The 24,718-nt window shown below is 44.6% G+C and overlaps 1 protein-coding gene across 2 annotated transcripts in view; it reads right to left on the reverse strand.

Moving 5' to 3' along the window:
* The window catches only part of LOC137435227 (pleckstrin homology domain-containing family G member 4B), a 199,014-nt gene that overhangs the window by 78,841 nt on the left and 95,455 nt on the right, over positions 1-24,718 (reverse strand). For both annotated transcript variants that reach the window (XM_078784520.1, XM_078784519.1), the window contains exon 15: positions 9,591-10,981. In XM_078784520.1, coding sequence (XP_078640646.1) covers positions 9,591-10,981 — 1,391 coding nt within the window. The remainder of the gene's footprint in view (positions 1-9,590; positions 10,982-24,718) is intronic.

Genomic DNA, 24,718 nt, shown 5'->3' on the forward strand with positions numbered 1-24,718 from the left:
GAGGGTGTAGCAAGTTTAGGCAGTGGTGAGGGTGGAGCACGTTTAGGCAGCGGCGAGGGTGTAGCAAGTTTAGGCAGTGGTGAAGGTGGAGGAAGTGTAGGCAGCGGTGAGGGTGTAGCAAGTTTCGGCAGCGGTGAGGGTGGAGTAAGTTTGGGCAGCGGTGAGGGTGGAGCAAGTGTAGGCAGCGGTGAGGGTGTAGCAAGTTTAGGCAGTGGTGAGGGTGTAGCAAATTTAGGCAGTGGTGAGGGTGGAGCAAGTTTAGGCAGCGGTGAGGGTGTAGCAAGTTTAGGCAGTGGTGAGGGTGGAGCAAGTGTCGGCAGTGGTGAGGGTGTAGCAAGTTTAGGCAGTGGTGAGGGTGGAGCAAGTTTAGGCAGCGGTGAGGGTGTAGCAAGTTTAGGCAGTGGTGAGGGTGGAGCAAGTGTAGGCAGCGGTGAGGGTGTAGCAAGTTTAGGCAGTGGTGAGGGTGGAGCAAGTGTAGGCAGCGGTGAGGGAGTAGCTGTATTTTTGGAGAGTTTGGGCTTGCTTCCTCGATTGTTTCTATTTTAAACAAAACAGTTTCGCGTATCCTCAGAATCTTGCATACAGCTCCGGCTGAGACATGAAGTCGGGCTGCAATTTGTCGGATGGAGTAGCCTTCACTAACTAAGAATTTGATCTCTTGTCATGTGATGCTCTTGTCTTGTCATGTGATGTCACGTGATGCCATGTGATATTTCCTTCCCATGAGCCATAATATGCACCACATTACTACAAGGATATCACTGCCTGTACTTTTATAGTCATTCTGCAGGTGTGGCACTTTCTGATTGCTTGCATGATAATCAACCACAGTATACTATTAGTCTAGTAGGAAGACTAGGTCCCCCTGCACCCCCCGGAGATATACTTCTAATCAGTGTTTCTAGATTGGAAAAAATGTGTAGAAAATGACTAGCTATGGCCCCAAGCTGAAAAAATGTCCCACATACCATTTTTATGCAAATTACTGCTGCCATTATCAAAAAAACGATTTTTGACATATCTCAGCCAATATTGCAGATAATTGAAAAATGAAGGTGTCTAGACCCATGTTTTGAAGGGCATAGATCATGATAGAACTATTCATAACATGATTACATGTGTCTATGGTATACTAGTATGCTAATTAGTGCTTTATTTACAAAATAATCACAGTTTTACGAAATAATAGACTCATATTAAGGTCCGTCTACACAGACGTTAACACAAAGTTTTATTTTTCTAAATATTACAACTGTCAAAATAGTCCTAGCACTCAATGTGACCACTCTTCTCTTGCTTGTTTTAGATAAACATCATTAGCATTAGTGATTCTACACTGAGTCAGTCATCATCATTTTCATCGAAATCGTCAGAGTCAAACTCTTCTTCTCCTTCCTCTTCCTCCTCCTCTTCGTGCTCTCCTGTGTTCAGAAGATCCACCAGTGAGGTTGGTAGGATGGGACCACTGGACCACATTGGTTTCAACAGTCCTTCATCAGTCCTTATCCATCCTTGCTCCTCATAAGGTTTTGGCTTTTCGATGATAGGTTGATCGGCTCTTTTGTACAATGCTACGCGGTGGTTCACACGCTGGATGTGCGGCTTCAGGGCAGACTGGCATGGAGGAAGGCGAGCCAGATCAACCTTGGACTTGGATGTGAGGGTCTTGTCCTCTCCCACCATTTTTCGTAGCAGCTTGGCACGGACAATGTCCACTGATGACTCGCGACTCTGGCCGTACATCACACAGGTGAATTTTTCTAACTGCCTCTCCACCTCAGGGTTGGCATCCCAGTTGTCACCCAGTTCACCGAATGCCCTGTGAAACCTGGGATTCTTCTCCAGCTTTTTCAAGGGCCCGACTTTTCCCTTCCCTTTGAAGGCACTGGTGCAGTCTTCTCCGCTGAACACATAGTACCCCAGGAGAGTGGCACAGTAGTCCTCTCCCAGGGATTCTGCCAGCTCAGAGACGTTGACAAGTTGGCGATGCTTCCCTGACCCTGTATCCAGGTACACCGTCAGCTTGATGTTGTGGGCATGGTGGAGCAGGATCAGGAGGATGTCTGTGTCCGGTGTTCTGACTACAGCGTTCTTGTATCCGATGGTAGCAGCATGATGGAGGTACAGAACCACCCTGGTATCAGTCTCTTCCTGGTTGCTGTAGATCGTGGGGAGTTCACGTACCTCGACCTGAAACACAAAAAGGCACCGCATTTGGGATTTTGGGAGATTTGGGGTTTTGGGTTTGGATTTGGGGTGGGAGAGTTTTTGGTGTGTCGACCTTCAGGCTACGCTGTTGTGACCTATTGATGGTAGGTAGCATTCGGTCCTTGCTGCTCTCGAACCCGGGCTTGACCTCCTGCACCATGATTCCTCCAGCACTGTTTACAATGTTGCTGCCGTGCACACTGGTAGTGGTTTTATTCAAGTTGTCCCACTCACAGTGGAATACAAGGTTGCCCTCTCCTGTCACAATTTGTGGTGTACGATAAGTTGAGACTTCATCCAGGACCTTGGCGAGAGCAGTTTCCAACTCCAAGGCGAAATCGTAGCTCTCAGAGTGTCCAAGCCTGTGTAGTATTGTGGTGAGCTGTTTGCTTCGGAACAGGTGCCTTACAGTCACACAGAGGAGAATGTGCTTTGGTAACTTCCATTTTCCATCTGACACTGCACGGCACAGATCTTGTCCAATGGAGAAGACCAGACGCTTCACCTTTTCTGTCTCGATGCCCTCCTTGCCAGTCATTAGCACGCTGAGAAAGCGGACAAGGTCTGGAGGTAGGATGTCTTCAGGATTGAGCTCCATGTCTTCAGCTGTTGGTGGCCATGGTTGGTCTTTACACTCTCTGAAAGCCTGTAGAATACCCTGGCGAAGTTGGAGGGCAACATTTTGGTTCTTGTTTGTGCTTCCGAGTGTGAATGCTCGTGCGAGAGCATTGGAAACTGTTATGTTTGAGCTGTGCACAAGCCAGAAAGAAATGACATCACATTTGTCATGATCAACCTTCGTGAAGTGGATATGCTCCTTGATTGGGTCATTCTGTAGGCGTTTCAGTAGTTTCTCTGACCGATAATTTGAGTTCTCATATCCATTCAGTTTCAGTTCCTCGACATAGAGCAAGCGCAAGGAAGAAAGCTGTAGAACTTTATTCTGCTGGATGACCTGGGTTTGAATGTGTTCCAGTACTGAGTTGAATGCCTTTTCATGGGCGGCTGACATGCAAGCCTGCTCCTTTGGTGCTTCGGCTCTGTGAATCGCACGCTCATAGTTGTAGAATGCTGTGCGGAAAGCTTTAAAACATGACGGATGGTGTTTGGCCTCACATGCAAAGAGGTCTTTGTTTTTCACCTTTCGATGGAGTCGATAGAGACCCATTTTCTCAGCCCGTGTTTCGATTTGCTCCCATGCATTTTCTTTGTTTTTAAAGGATGGGAAGGTTGTAGGCCTCTCAGTATTGCGATGAGCATCTTTGGTCTCAACTTTCTCACAAAATATACACTCTGGCGGGAAGATGGGTTCAGCAGAACCTCCTGGTTTACGAGGAGAGTGATGCCATGATGAGGTTGATGGCCCTGGTTCTGTATCATCTCCCAGACGATGAAAGTGGCGGACAAAGTGCTTATAACACTTGCTGTGATATCCTACTCTTTCTAGGTCATCAGGAAGAGTTGCCGGGATCTGATCACATACTGATTGCATACGACATGGGGAGTCATGCGGTTGGTTGAGACGTCTATCCCGGATCTTTTGAAGCAGTTGCAGTTTTTCTGAAGCAGATCCTTTAATTTTACGGAGGGGCGTGAAATCCCCATGATCAGACATGGATGGTACATGAAGGATGCATGTAGGAGGAGAGCTTTGGGCTGCAGGTTCTACACTCCGTTTTCTTTTGGGCATGCTTGCTGTCGATGTCTACCATCACTGTTAAATGACAAATAAGAAATCACGAATGATGTTAAAAGTGCCTGTGAAAGGAGGCTCTGAGTTTTCAGTGAGGTAACAGAGGTTCTGAGTCATGTTCTACACTAGGGTACTTTTTAGCTGACTAAACCATGTTTAGTGGCATCAAAAGTGCTAATAGCTAAAACATCTAAATTCTTCCACACTAACGTTAGCTATCTAGGCCAATGAAACATTGTGCTAAGTTACTGTAGCTAGCTCAGCTGTCGTGCCTCTTTCTGGTTCAATTCATATACAGAAGTCAACAGATATGTCTCATGTTTGGCATTAACAAAAGTTTAAGTTACACCGACATTAGGAACATACTGTACATAGATGAGGCTAGCTTTAACGTTAGCTAACATGGTGCTAGCTGGCTCAGCTGTTATTCTGCCTGTTTATGATTTCATGCAGAAACTGAAGTCAAGAGTGTGAGTAACATTATAGTTAGCATCTTACCTGGCTAGATTGGAGGATGAATACCAAGAACAACACACAGATGGAATGGAAGACTGAACTTTCAACTGAGGTATTCAATAACATCAACGTTACCAATTGATACGAGCGCGCGACATTACCAATTGATACGAGCGCGCGAGCGCGCATGTTACATGGATGGAAATGTAAAATGGCAGCTATAGCAGCACTAATTTGGATCTCTAGTCTGTCATTTCTGCACTGTGATTGGATAACATAAAAAAATATGTTTGGGAGTTAACAGCAGGAGTTGGTAGATTTTACGTGGGCTGGGTGAGAAACCTTTAAATAAGCAAGTGAAAATCTCTCGCAATACAAAGTCAATGGTGGGAAGAAAAGTTGAGTGGTACCAATGTTACTGCCAATGTCCCGCCCCTATGCAAGACTCAGGAGCATCTTGTTGACATTTAACCTTGAAAATACCTGGGTTTAGACCCCTTATGTACCATGTTAAGTTATCTGCAGTATTAACGTATCCTTATCATTTGTAAAACTGATTATTTTGTAATTACAGCATTAATATGCATACTAGTATACCATAGACACATGTAATCATGTTATGAATAGTTCTATCATGATCTATGCCCTTCAAAACATGGGTCTAGACACCTTCATTTTTCAATTATCTGCAATATTGGCTGAGATATGTCAAAAATCGTTTTTTTGATAATGGCAGCAGTAATTTGCATAAAAATGGTATGTGGGACATTTTTTCAGCTTGGGGCCATAGCTAGTCATTTTCTACACATTTTTTCCAATCTAGAAACACTGATTAGAAGTATATCTCCGGGGGTTGCAGGGGGACCTAGTCTTCCTACTAGACTATATATCATATCAACATATGACTGTTTCACGAAGTACTGTACTTCAAGTTTTACACATGAGATGTGATTCTATCACATATTATTTGCATTTTAAAACCAGCTCCTAATCTGTTTATGTAAACAGAAAAAAAAACCTGGTGACATATACCTTTGGCTGCCCTACCACTCATTCTCCCACTACGCTCTCTGCCAACCACCCCCCCCCCCCCCCCCCCGACACCCCTTTCTTGTGCATGGCAGGTTGAATGAATGTAGGATTGATTGAATACAGGAATGATGGGCGAAATGGCCTCCTCTTATGTTAAAAAAAATCCTTCGTTTCCTTGGACATCACACACATCTTAGTGTGCATGACATCAGCACAAATATCCATGGAAATAGAACCTTGTGCTATTTGTTCAAGTCCGGAAGAGTGCAAACAAAAAAGAACAATGCCAGGCTGCTGGAATTTGACAATTGTCGCATCATGAATGACCCGTAACCAGCCCAAACAGTGAGGTAAATGCAATTTGAATCCATTTAGACAATGATTTGCAAGAATCCCACTGTGAGCCTGCTCACACCAATGCAATTATGCTATGCTGAGATCACAGAGTAATTTTATCTTGCTCTGACGGCTGTTGTTGGCAGCGTTAATGATCATAATTGCAAAAGTCAGTATTTGCTACCTAAACCTGCGGGAGACTTACAATTGGAAAAAGAAAGAAATCTTCGATATCACAACCTATCCGATTCCAGTAATTGCCCACTGCGGTTCATTGGAAAATAAAACTTCACCGTGATCCCAGAAATAACATAACTTCGTCAGGCAGGTCATTCATGATGAGACAACCGTCAAATTCCAGCGATAAGCCAGCTTTTGTAGTCATTATTCTGCAGGTTGAAAGTCTCCGACTGCCCGGTTCCCTGGAAAATGGACTTCGGAAATCTCCATGTGGAGAGTGCAAGGAGTGAACTCAGCACTATGTTGGAGCTAAGGTTCGATTCTGAACTCTTGAGATAATTTAATAACAGCAGTGAGAATTTCATATCTGGCGTATTGCATATATCTACACTCTACAGGGGAAATTTGAGTGAAAATTACACTTCCTTAATAGCTGAGAGTAAGCAATACATCCCCTCCTAACTTGGCACAGAGAATGCTACTTTTTTGCAAGATGACTGTTATGCAGAAATATCTATACTGCACTCATGGGTACTGGAACCAAGATAGTGACTGATGCTGTAAATTAACTCGGACAGCAGCAAAAATACAAAGCAAGGATGTAATTGCTAATTTCAGAACAACATTAGCGAACTGAGCGGGCGGCAAGATAAGTCAAAAGAAATAGGAATAAAATACCTTCGATGGGAATTGAGCTGCCGTGAATAAAATTGAAGCCGAAGTTTTGGGCCTTCTGACCCTTCAGTGGAGGAAAAGGGCCTTGCTCCGACAAAGGGGTAAGGCCCGAAACATCAGCTACAGTTTTACTCACGGAGGATAAGTTACCATTTAATGTATTTTCGAATTTATTCATATTTGTTTGGGAAAATAATTACAAGCTTTATTTGGAGTAACTTGTTTTTAAAGCTGCGCTGTCTTTGAGGGGTATTCAAAAATGAATTTGGGGCAAATTTGGAAAATGTATCACAGTCATAGAATTTCAGTAATGACATTCTATAAAGGAAAACTTGTACATCTGACAAGTAGATATTGTGGACAGCAACAAACAACTTTGTACCAAACCATTTGGGGTTACACCAACAAACATCCCAGACCAAATGGTGCCATTTTAAAGGGCAAACGAAGATATCTTGCTAATCTATATACAGTCGCGTGAAAAAGTAAGTACACCCCATGTAAAGTTTTGACTTTTTCAACATATTTCAACATACAGTTATTTGATCTTCATTTCAACAATATTGATAGATAAAGGTGATAGAATATAACAAATGTGATGAAACATTTACATGTTGTAGTCCATTGTATAATATAAATAAACATAAATGCAAATTTCGCATGTGAAAAAAGTAAGTACACCCTTGGCTCGAATAGGTGGTATTGCCCCCTTTGGCAGAAACAACATCAAGTTGGCGTTTCTTATAACTGTCTACCAGTCTCTGACATCGACTGGGAGAAATTTTTCCCCACTCCTCCATGCAGAATTATTTCAGCTGTGCGATGTTTGAGGGGTTTCTTGCATGCACTGTTCGTTTAAAATCCCCCCACAACATCTCGATGGGATTTAGATCCGGACTTTGACTTGGCCATTCCAGAACCCCCCATTTCTTTCTTTTCAGCCATTCCTTGGTGGATTTACTGGTATGTTTAGGGTCATTGTCATGTTGCAAGGTCCACCTTCGGTTGAGCTTCAACTCTCCGACAAATGGCCTCACATTATCCTCAAGCACCCTCTGGTACAATGAAGAATTCATAGTGGATTCTATGATGGTGAGCTGCCCAGGCCCTGACGCAGCAAAGCTGCCCCAAACCATAATATTTCCACCACCATGCTTCACAGTGGTATCAGGTTCTTGTGGTCAAATGCTGTCTTTGGTTTTCGCCAAACATGTCTTCTGGTACTGTGGCCAAATAGCTCTACCTTTGACTTATCTGTCCAGAGCACATTGTTCCAGAAGTGCTGGTCTTTGCCGAGGTGTTCATTGGCAAACTTTAGTCTTGCCCTGATGTTCTTTCTGGACAGCAAAGGTTCCTCCTGGCACACCTCCCATGTAGATCAAATTTGTGCAGCCTCTTTCTAATGGGAGACTCGTGCACTTTGACATCAACAGTGGCAAGAGCTACCTGTAGGTCCCGTGATGACATTCTGGGGTTCTTAGAGACTTCTTTCAGCATCTTGCAGTCTGCTCTCGGGCTGAACTTGCTGGGGCGGCCTGGCCTGAACAAGTTGGCAGTTGTTTGGAATCTTCTCCACTTGTAGATCATCTTCCGGACAGTCGAATGATTGATATCAAATTGTTTGGAGATCTTTTTAAATCCCTTCCCAGACTCGTAGGCATCTATAACCTTCTTTCTGAAGGCCTCAGTGAGCTCTTTTGATCTAGGCATGGTGACTCCGCACACTTCAACAACAAAGAGCAAACCAAACTAAATGTCTGAGGTTTGAATAAGACAGGTTCCTCCAAAATCCTCTCTAACGATATTCTAATCATTTGCACCTGAGCTGGTGCAACTGATTCTAATTTTTGGTATTTGAAGTGGTGATAAATGTAGGGGTGTACTTACTTTTTCCACATGCGAAATTTGCATTTATGTTTATTTAAATTATACAATGGACTACAAAATGTAAATGTTTCATGATATTTGTTATATGATATCACCTTTATCTATCAATATTGTTGAAATGAAGATCAAATGGCTTTATGTTGAAATATGTTGAAAAAGTCAAAACTTTACATGGGGTGTACTTACTTTTTCACGTGACTGTATATAAAAGAAAGTTTTTGTTTGTTTGTTTGTCTGCGCGTGCTAATCTCCTCAACGGTGAAAGATAGGAGGAAACCTCTGACACAAAAAATGTCGGGACGGGCCCTGGGAAGGATATAGGCTAGGTGGCGAGGCCGGTCGAGGCCCACCTCGGCCGGGCTGGGCCCATTTCGCAATTAAAAGCAGAGCTGAATTATAGTAGTCAATCTTCTATGGCCGAGAGTAAAAGCTGAATTATGGTAGTAAATTCATTCAAAAAGAACTAAAAATGTCGGGACGGGCCCCGGGGAAGGTTATAGGCTAGGTGGCGAGGCCGGTTGAGGCCGCTTCGGCCGGGCTGGGCCCATTTCGCAATTAAAAGCTGAGCTGAATTATAGTAGTCAATCTTCTATGGCCGAGAGTAAAAGCTGAATTATAGTAGTAAATTCATTCAAAAAGAACTTAAAATGTCGGGACGGGCCCCGGGAAGGTTATAGGCTAGGTGGTGATGCCGGTCGAGGCCGCTTCGGCCAGGCTGGGCCCATTTCGCAATTAAAAGCTGAGCTGAATTATAGTAGTCAATCTTCTACGGCCGCGAGTAAAAGCTGAATTATAGTTGTAAATTCATTCAAAAAGAACCCGGGCAACGCCGGGTGCTTTCGGCTAGTTATCAATAAGTATTGAGAACATGAATACACCACAAGCATCTAGGTTTCCATAAAAAATATTATTTCATAATCTTCCATGTCCAAGATATAATTAATGTATGTCATGTGGAAGTAAAGATAAGCTTCTTATCCTGAAAGCATTTTCTGTAGCTCATCATCAAACTAATGAACCATTCAACAGTAAGTCCCCAATGGGAGATTCATAATAATCATCAAAACATTTGAATAACACAGATGTCAAACAAATTTTAATTTCCCCCATCAACCAATATTACCTGCCATAATTCATGCAATCCGTGTCTGTGAAGCCATTGTGCGAAGGCATACTGACAGTACGATGCAGAGCAGGTCGGGCCGTAACTGGAGAGAGCGATCGGACAGGGGAACGAGTGCCGGGAGGACGTGCTGGAAACTCAGCATCGACTGCCACAGTACTCGCCACTTCAAGGCCACGGATGAATACACCTGTGTTACCACGCCGGACAGCATGACTGTCATTGGTTATGTTTGGTCGAAAAATAGACAGTGGGCTGGTGGATAGTGTTTCTTTATTAAAACAGGCCGAAGAGGGGCTCTCGCTCTGAATACGTTGAAGCTTGCGGGATGGCCGGCCTGCAACTCTGTTTGACACTGGGAAATGATACTCCGAGGTGTGTACAGAGTTGTCATTTGCATGTGGCACATCACAAATACTAACGCTCCGTCGCCTGTCCAGGGCCCATTCACTACTACTACTACTACTGCTGCAGGTACTACCCAAATCCCAAGGACCAACAGCATCCAAATCCACAGGCAGAGCTTGACTGTACCTCCTCTGATCAAAGTGTGCAGGACTGCATCCACTCCGTGCTACGGGACAGGAGTCGAGCTGACTCGACGAACTGCGTGTACGAAGTTTGCATTCACGCCTCGAAGCACGATTTTCAGCCTGAAAGACTTGAGTAGTCTTCCCGACATCCCTGTGGCATTGTTGAGGATTACCATCAGGCAATGATGCGTTCATTGAAAGTCTCCGACTGCCCTGTTCCCTGGAAAATGGACTTAGGAAATCTCCATGTGGAGAGATGAGACCTGTGCGCCGTCCAAGTCGCAGAGCGAGCTCCTTGAAAGAAGAAAGTCGTGAGCCTTGAACTTCATTGCTATAATCAGCTTCCGAGAAACGCCGAGGACCACCCCAGTGATCTGGAGAAGCATGTGTAACCAGACTGTCCATTGATCTAAATATATTATCTACACGTGAATCATTAATGTCCAACCCTGCATCTTCTTCCTCACCTTTTTCTTCCTCTTCAGAAAATTGACTGGTGGTGGCAGTGTGTCTACTCCTTGTTGGTTGTGTACCCTGAGAACTTGGCCTTAGCTCTGCCGTGCTGCTGTTCATTGTGACTGGCAACTTGCGCAAGAATGCCTGGCTCGCTTCAAGGCACTTGTCCCTGGCAAACTGATATTGGCACATCAAGCCTGGTTTGCCCATATCACGAGACAACTCTTTTGCCAAATCTTCCATCTCAGTAAACATGCTTTGAGGCAACTCGGGATTCTCACGCCGGTAGGCCTGCAGCCGATGAGCCACGTCTTGACTCGTGGCTGGTGATATTGCAGCTTCCCCCTTCTGCAAGCTCAATTGGGGCAGTCTTCGAATGGACTCCAGTGACCATTCATATGCCTGTGAACAACAAAAAATATATATTGTTTTTCATTATGATCGCACAAAACCTGATATTTCATGATATTACTTCAATACCTCTAATTATGCTTCCGTTGACGAAGTCGCCGGAGGCATTATGTTTTCTGTTTGACCGTCCGGCTGTCCATCCGTCCGTCAGTGATAGGTTTTCGTTACCGCGATAACTTGAGAACGGCTGAAGGGATCTTAGTCAAACTTGGTGCAGGTATGTATAATGAGGTAAAGATGACCTGATTCGATTTTGGGGTCATGAGATCAAAGGCCAACGGTCATGTTCGGGAAAAAATCCTGTTACCGCGATAACTTGTTAACCAGTGATGGGATTTTGACCAAACTTGGTACAAGTATGTATTATAATGTAAAGATGATCTGATTAGAATTTGTGGTCAAGAGGTCAAAGGGGAAAGGTCAATGTCTGTAATAGGTCTATAACTTGACAACGGCTGAAGTGATCTTATTCAAACTTGGTACAGATATGTATAATGATGTAAAGAGTAACTGATTAGATTTTGGGGTCCCGAGGTCAAAGGCCAAAGGTCATGTCAGGTAAAATTGTGATAACTTGTGAACAGCAAAAGGGATTTAAATTAAAACTTGGTACAGGTATGTATAATGATGTAAGCATGAACCGATTCAATTTTGGGGTCAAGAGGTCAAAGGTCAGAGGTTATGTCAGGTATAAATGTGATAACTTGAGAACAGCTGAATGGATTGAAATCAAACTTAGAACAAGTATTATAGTGATGTAATAATGTGGGCAGAGGCATATCGGTCAACGTCGTGACGTCGAAGAGTGTTGTTCTAGTTACTCTATGAGTTATTAACGTTTGCCACCAAAGGTGGACGGAGGTTTTGTTTTTACCCTTGTTTGTTTGTCTGTCTGTGAGCAGGATAAATCAAAAAGTTATGGACGGATTTGGATGAAACTGGGTGCACAGGTTTGGGTGTGTGACAAGGACGAATTGATTCAATTTTGGTGAAGATCTTGATCCGGTTACGAGATTTTTTAAATATACCAAGTGATTCTTCACCATTGAGAGATGGGGACAAAAATTATATATATCACGATATTTCACAACATTATGGATGGACTCAGATGAAACTTGGTGGTCAGGTTGGGTGTGTGACAAGGAAGAATTGATTCATTTTTGGTGAAGATCCAGATACAACCCATCAGTGGGATACAAAATGGAAACTGTTCAGACTGGTGGAGATGTGCACTCTATCGATGCCGTTCTATTTTTTACTTTATCTTTTATAAGTAAAATGTGAAAAAAACCTAAGATGTATAAAAAATGTGAGCAAAAAAAAAAGAATTCTTCTATTTAAAAAAAGAAAAAAGAATCTTCTAAAAAGGAGAAATGAGAATTGTACTCCAAACCTGCTTGGTTTTTTGCACAGCTGCCTTGAATTGTACAAAATGTTTTTTCAGCTTGAGATTCTCCCTGTGGAAATGATTCTCCCGACATCTCCATTTGTAGTCAGACATCGTCTGAAGCAGGAATGGCTTTCCGAGTATAACTGCTCTGCAATTGAACCTGGCTGAAAAGCTCTGTACTGTGCAATGTGCACTGACCGTCTCCACAAGGGAAAACTGCTAACCTCGCAGGAAAAACCTTCAAAGGCTAACGACGGAAGCAAAGCAAACCAGTCACCTGCAGTTATGCGGCTTGTATTTGTACGACGGATAACGCATGGAGGAAAGGTTTAGCACATTTTAAGAAGAGTCTTTCCTGTTCTGCCCACCTGTTTAATGACATCTGCCCACCTTAAAGGCAAGTTAAGCAGTTTTCTTACACACATGCACGCAGCAAAACTACCCACAATTAATCCATGCAATGGTTAATGCAACGCCTACATTCCAGGAGTCAACGTCACAGCACATTAGGAACCAAAGCGACTCCTTTATGAAAACATTTGGCATCATATCAAACAAGGTCTCGGTGAGAGTGCTTCGGCACTAATGGAAAGCAAGGAAGCATTAACAGGTTTCCAGCCCATCACATCCTACAACTTTTTCAATACATTCTCAATCCACTAACACGACCCAAGGTTCACACAAATGGTGGCAATGAAACAATGTTTTACTAACGTCTCAACCAATTACCTTTGGAAACGAATGTGTTTCCTCAGCACACGACTTCCTTTAGCCGAAAGTGTGCTGAAAAGTAATGTCTCATATTTTTCTTCTCCACAACAGGTAAATATATTCGAATGAAACAAAGTGCAATCTGCACATTAGTTCTTTCTGCCATTGGGTGTGAAGATTCGTGATTCTGACACTAGACGTCTCAGTGCTATTTTAGGTAAGATGGTAGACGGCCGCACGACCTGTCAATGCTGTGAAGTGTAAACTTCTGGAGATGTAAGTTTGGGCGACTGACTGGAGATGAGAGTTTGGGCGACTGACTGGAGATGAGAGTTTGGGCGACTGACTGGAGATGAGAGTTTGGGCGACTGACTGGAGATGAGAGTTTGGGCGACTGACTGGAGATGAGAGTTTGGGCGACTGACCGGAGATGAGAGTTTGGGCGACTGACTGGAGATGAGAGTTTGGGCGACTGACTGGAGATGAGAGTTTGGGCGACTGACTGGAGATGAGAGTTTGGGCGACTGACTGGAGATGAGAGTTTGGGCGACTGACTGGAGATGAGAGTTTGGGCGACTGACTGGAGATGAGAGTTTGGGCGACTGACTGGAGATGAGAGTTTGGACGACTGACTGGAGATGAGAGTTTGGGCGACTGACTGGAGATGAGAGTTTGGGCGACTGACTGGAGATGAGAGTTTGGGCGACTGACTGGAGATGAGAGTTTGGGCAACTGACTGGAGATGAGAGTTTGGGCGACTGACTGGAGATGAGAGTTTGGGTGACTGACTGGAGATGAGAGTTTGGGCGACTGACTGGAGATGAGAGTTGGGACGACTGACTGGGAATTAGAATTAGGTGCACCATTACAGTCCAGAGAGTACGAGACAGTCAATGGAGTTCCCCACAAAGGACTTAGCTCCATCAGATTTTCATATATTCCCAAAAGCTTAACACCTTCATGGAGAACATGTTTTTCCGACGATGATATCAAAGCCACTGTGAAGCGCTGGTTAAGTCAGCAGGACTCATTTCTATTGTGATGGCATCACAAAACTACTTGAACTTTTTCAGAATTGTGTGGACTGCAATGGTGATTATGTTGAGAAATACAGGAATGGCCAAAAATATTGGCACCCTTGCACTTTTCTCAAATAATGCACCACTTCTTCCAGAAAATTGTTGAAATTAAGAAATCTTTTGGTATCCACATATGTATTTCCTTTGCTTTGCAGTGGAACAAAACAAAAAGAAAAAGCTGAAAAAAATTCTAAATCTTAGCTTATTCCACACAGAAATCCTAAAATTGCGTGGACTATATTATTGGCACCTTTTAGAAGTTTTTTTAAATAATTAGATTTCAAGTAGGTGATTCTCCTTTACTTTGGAATTGAATTCACCTGTGGTGAGTTGTAAGTGACTGCAATATAAAAATCACTCATTCAACCCGTTTGAATAGAGAAAAGGAGTCATTCTGCTGTTTTGTGTTTGTTTTATTTTGCTTCACCATCCGTCGTCTGCTGTTTGTTTTGTGTTTTGTATGTCTCGCAATGAGCATGGACAAAAAGAAAGAAAAGCAGAGAATTGTCTAAGGAGGTCAGACACAAGATTGTAGCCAAGCATGGACAATCTCAAGGCTACAAGTCCATCTCCAGAGACCTTGATGTTCCTGTGTCCACCGTACGCAATGTTATCAGAAAGTTTAAGGCCCATGGCACTGTAGCCAACCTCCCTGGACATGGCCACAAGAGAAAACTTGATCGAAGATTGCAGCAAAGGATTGTTCAAATGGTGGAGAAAGTACCTCGATCAACTGCCAAACAGAATCCAACAAACCAAACAAAACAACTTTTCTTCTACAAATAACCAAATGCACTCATATTCTGATGACTCAACATTGCATTCCTCCATGTTTTTCCCATCTGCCCAATCTTCCCTCAATTGATCTGCATCTCGTTTTATCACAACCACCTCTTTAAATTCGGTTTTGGACAACATTTCCCAGTGGGGCAAATGTAATCAGGTTAAATTTAATGCTTCTAAAACTAAATTTCTTCCCATCTCTCTCTCTAAAACTCCTCTCAACTCTCCAATCTCCTATGAAAGCTCCACAATTACACCATGTGATACAATACACCGACTAGGTATTACCCCAACTTCAAATTTATACTGGAATCCACACATTACACAAATAGCTAAATCTGCCTCGAAGAAACTGGGAGTCCTGTTCAGATGTCGAAGATTATTCTCCTTTCAACAGTTGCTTCAACTATATAAAGGATTGATTCGTCCTTGTATAGAGTACTGCTCTCACATCTGGGGAGGTTCTAGTTCTACATACTTACTGGACAGAATTGAATTAAAAGTAATTCGACTTATCAACTCTCCCAATCTGACCTCAAAACTTGACCCACTGAAATTACGTCGCAAAGTTGGCTCTCTTTCTCTTTTCTACAGATATTACTTCGGTTTCTGCTCCCAATAACGTGCTGCTTGTATACCTCCGCCATTAGCGAGACCAAGGAATACTCGACAAGCCACTACATCTCATGATTATTGTGTGGCCATTGGCAACTCAAGGGTGGGCCGTTATGATGTTTGTTTCTTCCCCTCCACTGCCAAATGTTTGTTTCTTCCCCTCCACTGCCAAATGTTTGTTTCTTCCCCTCCACTGCCAATCTCTGGAATTCTTTACCTTCACATGTCTTTCCAAACACTTATGATCTTCCCCTTTTCAAAAAGCAGATTTTCTGCTTTCTCAAAAACTCTTAGACTATTCTCTCCTTCCTTACTTTTCTATCAATGCAGCTCTTTTATTTAGGCCTGACCTCGATGAGGACGACATAGTCTGTGCCTGGAGCCTTCGACATAAAAAAAGAAGATTCAGGCTGACCTTCAGACACAGGGTACGACAGTTTCAACTCGCACCATCCATCGCCAACTCAATGAAAGGGGGTTCTATGGTAAGAGACCCAGGAGGACCCCTCTGCTGGGAGAGAGACATAAGAAAGCCCGACTGGAGTTTACCAAAACACACCTGAACTAGCCAAAATCCTTCTGGGAGAATGTCCTGTGGACAGATGAGACCAAATTAGAGCTGTTTGGTGAAGCACATCAACTCTACGTTTACAGAAAACAAAATGAAGCCTTCAAAGAAAAGAACACCTTCCCTACAGGAAAACATGGAGGAGGTTCAGTGATGTTTTGGGGTTGCTGTGCTGCCTCTGGCACTGGGTGCCTTGAATGTGTGCATGGCATCATGAAATCAGATTGCCAAGGCATTTTGGAGCGCAATGTTCAACCCAGTGTCAGAAAGCTGGGTCTTCGTCGAAGGTCATGGGTCATGCAGCAGGACAGTGACCCCAAACACACTTCAAAAAGCACCCAGGAATGGTTCAAGACAAAACGCCGGACTGTTCTGAAGTGGCCAACAATGAGTCGAGATCTAAATCCCATTGAACACCTGTGGGGAGATTTGAAAACAGCATTTGGAAGAAGGCACCCTTCAAATCTGGGAGATCTGGAGCAGTTTGCACAAGAAGAGTGGGCCAAACTGCCAGTAGAGAGGTGTAGGAAGCTCATTCATGGCTATAGGAAGCGCATGACTGCAGTTATTTTGTCCAACAGCTGTGCTACTGTTACGTGGTCCCCTCAGTGCATACCAGGTCTCGGTGACCCCCGGACCGTGAGAGGACCTTCGCCAGCAAATAGTATTATATAGGCGCATTCGCCACGCAATCCATAGGAATTTCACCCAGGCGACAACTGATGTGCAAGTATATATTTCCAATGGTAATGATACCAAACACTTTCAAAGACACAACCACGGAGATTTTCCCCGAGCAATCAACAATACACAACCAGGCACAATCAATATTACAACCATGTGAACTCATCTACACAAACTCTAAGATGGCCATCTTAATCTTATACATTCCTCACGTGAGCCCCACTCCTGACTCCCTCCGTGGTCAATGTCTCTCCTCTCCGCACACGGGCGGTTGAACGAGCCCCGGGCGGACGTGCTCTAAACGTGCCGTCTCGGACTGGGGCCGCGGCTGCAGCGCACCTCCTTGCCAAGCCACGGGGCAAACCCAGCGCGGCGTCCAACGTGCGCGAGGCCCCAAGTGCGGACCCGTACGCGTCTTTGTAGACGGGGCAAAACCCAGCGCGGCTTTCGACGCGAGCGAGGCCCAACGTGCGGACCCGTACGCGTCTTTGTAGACGGGGCAAACTGTCCCGGACGCTTGGTTTCGTGCACGAACTCACGGTGACTGGACGTGTCAAAAGGTATTTACCGCCCAGGTAACTCCTCTCGCCAGACGTTTCGCAACGGCGCGTTTTCCGCGCAGCGTAAGGTCGATTCCACCTTCTCGTCGTCGCGGGGCGAGGAAGAAGAAAAAACCTTCCTTTCCCTCGTGTCTTTTTCCTCCTTTTCCGTCACTTCCGCTTCCGGCCACTTCCGTTTCCTGCCACTCTTTCAGAAGGGCTCCTGACCCTCCAACCACAACAACTACACAACAACTTAATATACTACACACGGAAGCAAAGACCTGCATGGTAATGTACATACATTCACCTAAATATGTAACACTCCCCCCCTTCAAGAAAGAAAGTTTGAACCCAGCGAAAACTTTCTTTGCCGGCCAATTTGGAGAAACAACCAGATAACTCAACCCCCCCCACATTATCAGTTCCCCCCGGGCACAGTTATCACTTAAAAATAAAGCCAGTTAAGCCACTCGATAGCACTTTTCCGGGAGGCCAAGCCGAGTATTCACTACATGGATGCCTTTAGGAACGCGGAGTTCACGGTTAGTCCGTGCAGGAAAGTTCTCTACATGGGCGCCTTGAGGAACGTGGAGTTCACGGTTAGTCCGTGCAGGAAAGTTCTCTACATGGGCGCCTTGAGGAACGTGGAGTTCACGGTTAGTCCGTGCAGGAAAGTTCACTACATGGACGCCTTTAGGAACGGCGTTCACGGTTAATTCGTGTAGGAATCTTGGCTCGGCGGCTCCGCCGCCTTCAGTGCTTCAACTTCTCAGAACGTCCCTAATAATTAGGGTGGGACCACTGGTCCCTGTAGTCCCCTGAATACCGGTCTTCTTCTCGGCCACTACTTTGCCAATTCTTCCTTCGGGAGCGGCCGTAACTCAGGGAGCCTCCATAATAATATTGACTGCGGCCACCACCAAAACTACCGCCCAGTTGTCCTCTCCTGTAGACCTCTCGACGCCTACGAAATGCCTTCCCTACTGTTATGGTCCGACCCTCCAAATCCTTGCCATTCCAATTCTTCTCTGCCTCCCTGGCGTCTTTTGTGCTGGCAAACGTGACAAAGCCGAACCCTCTTGACTGTTGCGTTTCCCAGTCTCTTACCAACCGCACTTCCACCAGCGGCCCATATCTGTTGAAGACAGAGGTCAGAACTTCTTCCTCTGTTTTGAAGTTCAGTCCCCCTACAAATAACTTGGCACTTTTGTCACCATCCCGAGCTGGTGTGGTGTTATTTTCCCTGCTGGGCTCTTTATCAACCCTCAGGTTACCATAAACTTGACCCCCGGCCAAATCATTCCCGAGAACCACAGATACACCCTCTACAGGAAACGTGGCTTGTAAACCGACGGTGACCGGTCCTGACACCAAATCGGACTCCAACTGGATGACCTGAAGGGGAGCACTAACACCGCCCCCGATCCCCTGTAAACGAACACTATCCCTCGTTGCCGTCTCCTCGGACCATGGCAAAATGCCTTCAAGCATTAAAGATTGATGGGCCCCTGTGTCTCTCAATATCCTAACCGGTCTCCGGTTAGTCGAGGCTCCATCCAGTGACACAAACCCCTCGGAAATAAATGGTTGGTAACCCTCTTGATGGCGATTTCTTACGCTAGCCATCGCATTCGGAGTTGTAATAGTCGGACTCCGCTCTGGGTTGTCCCTTTTCATGAGGTAACAACTGGACATCAAGTGTCCAGGTTTTTTGCAAAACGCGCAAGTAGGCCCGGAGGAAAAACTCGGGGTCTGCCTCGGGCCCCCCGAACTATAAGTTTGTCTTGGGCCCGCATCCCTCTGATTTCGAACCGGTGGGGTATCATAGTTGTCCCCATAATCATCTCGAGGCCGCCGCCATGTATGGTCGTTCTCCGCACCTGCTGTTCCCCACCTCCCCTGCGGAGATCTAGGCGAGGAGTTAGGTTCGTGGACCCCTATTCGGTGGGTTAAGGCATAATCATCTGCCATGGTGGCTGCGTCCCACAACTTTGGTACCTTCTTTTCCTGCAGGTACACTTTGATGTCCTCGTGGACACACTGCTGGAATTCCTCCACCAGGATCAAGTCCCGCAATGTCTCGAAGTCTTTCCCGACTCCTTTTGACTCACACCACCGATCAAACATGTTTTCTTTCACTCTGGCAAACTCCACATGGGTCTCACTCTCCCTCTTCCTGGCATTCCTGAATTTTTGCCTGTAAGCTTCCGGAACCAACTCATAGGCTTTGAGGATGTGCTTCTTCAGTACCTCATAATCTGCACATTGGTCCATTGGTAGCGCCGAATAAATTTCCTGAGCTTTCCCCACCAGCACACTTTGCACGAGTATGGTCCATGCCTCCTCCGGCCAGTTTAATTGTCGAGCCACTTTCTCAAAGTGTGGAAAAAATTTCGCGACTTCTTTTTCACTGAACGGTGGAACCAGCCTCACATGTCTGCCCACATCCCAGGTTTTCTGGTTAGGTGTCGACCCCGTCAGCAAGGGTGGTGCCTCTCCCCGTTCTCTCATTAACTCCAGCTCCTTGAATTTGATTTCTTGCTGAAGCTGCATGTCACGTTCCTTTAATTCCCTTTCCGCTTTTCTCTCCTCTGCTTCGAGGTCCCTTGCAGCTCTCCTTTCCTCTGCTTGTTCCTTTTCTCTTCTTTCCTGGAGTTCTCTTTCCACTCTCCTTTCCTCTGCTTGTTTCTCTTCTCTCCTCTCTTCTGCTTTCCTTTCCTCTTCTGCTCTTTCCTTTTCTGCTTTCCTTTCTTCTTCTGCTCTTTCCTTTTCTGCTTTCCTTTCTTCTTCTGCTAACCTTTCCTGGAGTTCTCGTTCCACTCTCCTTTCCTCTGCTTGTTTCTCTTCTCTCCTCTCCTCTGCTTTCCTTTCTTCTTCTGCTCTTTCCTTTTCTGCTTTCCTTTCTTCTTCTGCTCTTTCCTTTTCTGCTTTCCTTTCTTCTTCTTTGATCCGTTCCTGGCTCCGTAATTGCAACTCCAGTTTCCGGAGCTCCACGTCTTCTGGTTCTTCGGGTAGCCACTCCCAGGCTAACTCGTCCCATGTTCCTAATCCCACCATAGATTGTATCACCGTGGCCTGCAACTCTGCCTTCCTCAAATTAGTTCGGACCTCCAAGTTAAAATGTTTGGCCAATTTCAAGAGATCCGACTTTAGCAACGCTCGGAACTGTGCCTCACTCGGGGTTACCCCAAAGTTCTGTGCCACAAACGCCATGGTGCCTATCGTTAACACCTGTTAACCTTCACCCCAAGACTTTCCCCAATTTCTCAAAAAAAAAATATTACCAATTAATAATTAATTAATAAATTTTAATTACCAAAAATATTATTATTTTATTATTTTATACACTTTTAGATCCCGGACGTAGACCCAATTGCGAAACCGCAAATCGTAATTTGGACGAGCCCCCAATTCTGTTACGTGGTCCCCTCAGTGCATACCAGGTCTCGGTGACCCCCGGACCGTGAGAGGACCTTCGCCAGCAAATAGTATTATATAGGCGCATTCGCCACGCAATCCATAGGAATTTCACCCAGGCGACAACTGATGTGCAAGTATATATTTCCAATGGTAATGATACCAAACACTTTCAAAGACACAACCACGGAGATTTTCCCCGAGCAATCAACAATACACAACCAGGCACAATCAATATTACAACCATGTGAACTCATCTACACAAACTCTAAGATGGCCATCTTAATCTTATACATTCCTCACGTGAGCCCCACTCCTGACTCCCTCCGTGGTCAATGTCTCTCCTCTCCGCACACGGGCGGTTGAACGAGCCCCGGGCGGACGTGCTCTAAACGTGCCGTCTCGGACTGGGGCCGCGGCTGCAGCGCACCTCCTTGCCAAGCCACGGGGCAAACCCAGCGCGGCGTCCAACGTGCGCGAGGCCCCAAGTGCGGACCCGTACGCGTCTTTGTAGACGGGGCAAAACCCAGCGCGGCTTTCGACGCGAGCGAGGCCCAACGTGCGGACCCGTACGCGTCTTTGTAGACGGGGCAAACTGTCCCGGACGCTTGGTTTCGTGCACGAACTCACGGTGACTGGACGTGTCAAAAGGTATTTACCGCCCAGGTAACTCCTCTCGCCAGACGTTTCGCAACGGCGCGTTTTCCGCGCAGCGTAAGGTCGATTCCACCTTCTCGTCGTCGCGGGGCGAGGAAGAAGAAAAAACCTTCCTTTCCCTCGTGTCTTTTTCCTCCTTTTCCGTCACTTCCGCTTCCGGCCACTTCCGTTTCCTGCCACTCTTTCAGAAGGGCTCCTGACCCTCCAACCACAACAACTACACAACAACTTAATATACTACACACGGAAGCAAAGACCTGCATGGTAATGTACATACATTCACCTAAATATGTAACACTACCAAATATTAAGTCGAGGGTGTCAATAATTTTGACAATGCCATTTCTTTTTATTTTCTGATTTAAAAGGATATATTAAGTTCTGAATCAAAAACAAAGGTTCTTTAATAATAATAGTAAAATAAAGAATTGTGGAAACCAAATACTTTTGTCAATTTCAACTTATTTATAAAGAAAATTTTGAGTTATTTGAAAAAAGTGTGAGGGTGCCAATATTTTTAGCCATGACTGTATATACAGTACACCATGGTAGAATAAATATTGATGTTAGTATCTGTCTGTTTCTTCGAATATCTTCACCTATTTTGGAGAAAAAGAATGAGAGGCATCGATGCTATAAAAGGAGCCGTGCGTATGTCCGTGTGAGTTCCACCAATTGGTTGGACAGTTTGCCTGACTCCACCCACAATTTCTATATTACGGCTGCTAATTTAGGAACCCATTAGACTTACCATTTAGAACCCTTTAGAATTATCTTTTCTCTCGAGCAACGCTTTTAATACGGAGGTTATGCAGATTTGCTCTTATTTCCAATTATTTTCTAAAGTTATTGTGAGTTGAACAGGCGACTGTGGACGGGTTTCTGCGAAGTCGGCGAGAGCATGATAGGGGAGCAGAAAACTTATTTATATATACATATTCCGCTGTTCTGACGTGGGAATGCGTGTTTGCTTTTACGAGTGGGAGAAGGGTAAGAGTAACAAGTACAAAAAGTTTTAATTAAAACAAAAGTCGCGTCGATGTTACACAATGCCTAGATGCAACTGTGCCTATAACGTCGATGTTATAGGCACAGGACATTCCTATTGATTCGATTACTTGATGTTATTTTTGTGCAAAGTGAAAATATATCTCGGCAATTTCCCGTGTGTGGCGACGAATTTTTAATATATCTCGGCATTTTCCCGTCTGTTATTTCAGGCGGTGTATGACTGACCATGCCGCGATTTAAAATATATATATATCTCGGCAATTTCCCGTGTGTGGCGACACGTGAACGAAGCTATGCTCCTCTCTCCACATTATTGTGACGACGTATAAATTAAATATTTCATCGTGACGATTGTCATCAAATGGACGAATTTTTAATATTTCTCGGCATTTTCCCGTCTGTTATTTCGGGCGGTGTATGACTGACCATGCCGCGATTTAAACAAAATATATATATCTCGGCATTTTCCCGTCTCTTATTTCGGGCGGTGTATGACTGACCATGCCGCGATTTAAAAAATATATATCTCAATGGACTTTAAGTTACAGGCCTTTGAGAATTCATTTCGTTCTATAAAGGGCAACTTTCATCGGATTTTCTTCCCGTTTTTTTTCAACCGAGTCTAAAACTATGTTAGCGACTGTGAAAAATGAAATGATATATCGAATTTGATTTGAAATAAAACTGTGTGAGAGAGGAAGACACCACGGGCCTACAAAACAGGCCTCAAAGCTATGCGAGTTAATAAAATGGTGGATATTTGTTTATATGAAGGCTCTCCCAGAATGGGTGGAGCTATGGTTCCCAGAATGGGTGGAGCTTTGAGGTTTTGTCTTCTCTGCAAGAACAAGAACAAGAAGAAGAACAACAACAACAACAGCAGAGGGCACTCTATGAGCAGCGTCTGCGACGCGGCTAAAAATGGGACAGCTTTGGAAGGGGACAGAGGGGTTGATGACTTTCAGGGTGAGTGGAATGGGGTTAGGGGGAGGTTTGAAGGCTTGAGTGTGAGGAAGGGATTGATGCCGTAGGGTTTGGAGTGGAAGGGTGAGGACTTGCGCATGGGAGGGCCAGGGGGAGAGGAGGGTGAGGGAAAAATGGGACAAAGTTTGGAGCAGAAGGCTGAGGAATTTTTTGTTAAAGGATTGGCGGAACTGCATGTACGAGTTTACTCACAGTAAAAAATGTAATTGTGCGTGTGTGTGTGTGTGTACGTATGTGTGTGTGTGTGTGTGTGTGTATGTGTGTGTATGTGTGTGTATGTGTGTGTATGTGTGTGTGTGTGTGTGTGTGTGTGTGTGTGTGTGTGTCTGTGTGTGTCTGTGTGTGTGTGTGTGTGTGTGTGTGTGTGTGCGTGTGTATGTGTGTGTGTGTGTGTGTGTGTGTGTGTGTGTGCGTGTGTGTGTGTGTGCGTGCAAATGTGGGGTGGGAGGGGGAAGGAGGGTGACCCAATGACCCTAAGGGTAATGTGAAAGTTACTTTTCAACACACCCTCGAATATTGATGCTGTTTGATTTTGTTCAAAGGAAAATAGTTACTGGCTGCATTAAGCACAGCAAATTTAGAATGTATTGTTTTTGTGAAAATCTGATTGAAGATTCATGACATACTATTGCATAATAAGGAATGCATGCCTCAAGTTGTGCAGCAAAATGTCGAAAGAAGGGTGCTGCATTGTACAAATGTTACATTTTACAGTTTCACTTCTCTGCACATATTTGTGAAATTGTAATTAACAATCTAGATCTAGCAAATGGTAATACTGAACATCGTAAGTAAAATTAACTTGGGAACAAATAGCAGATGAATGCATCAGTGGATATTTTTGGTCATGACCACGTTGCCCCAAGCCAAGCTCACTGTAACGACAGCTGCACTTGAATTGTGTTGTCAGAACCCTCAAGTTGAATGACAATGAGGAGACTTTATCTCAAGCATGGCCAGCATGTCTGAGCTTATGGCTCAAAAATGTGCACATAAATTCCACAAACACCTGTAGCAAAGCCAAATACAGTGCCTTCAGAAACTATTCACACCCCTTGACCTTTTCACAATTTCTTTTTTTACAGCCTGAATTTAAAATGGATTAAATCGAGATTTTTTGTCACTGATCAACACATACTAAATACCCCAAAATGTCAAAGAGGATTTTTTTTTAAAGAACTTTTTTACAAATAATTAAATACAGAAATATCAAATTTACATAAGTATTCAACTCCCTGAGTCAATACTTCATAGAAGTGCCTTTGGCAGCGATTACAGCTGAGTCTT

This window comes from Myxine glutinosa, chromosome 9 (assembly GCF_964187855.1).
Source record: "Myxine glutinosa chromosome 9, kmMyxGlut1.1, whole genome shotgun sequence".
NCBI lineage: Eukaryota > Metazoa > Chordata > Myxini > Myxiniformes > Myxinidae > Myxine > Myxine glutinosa.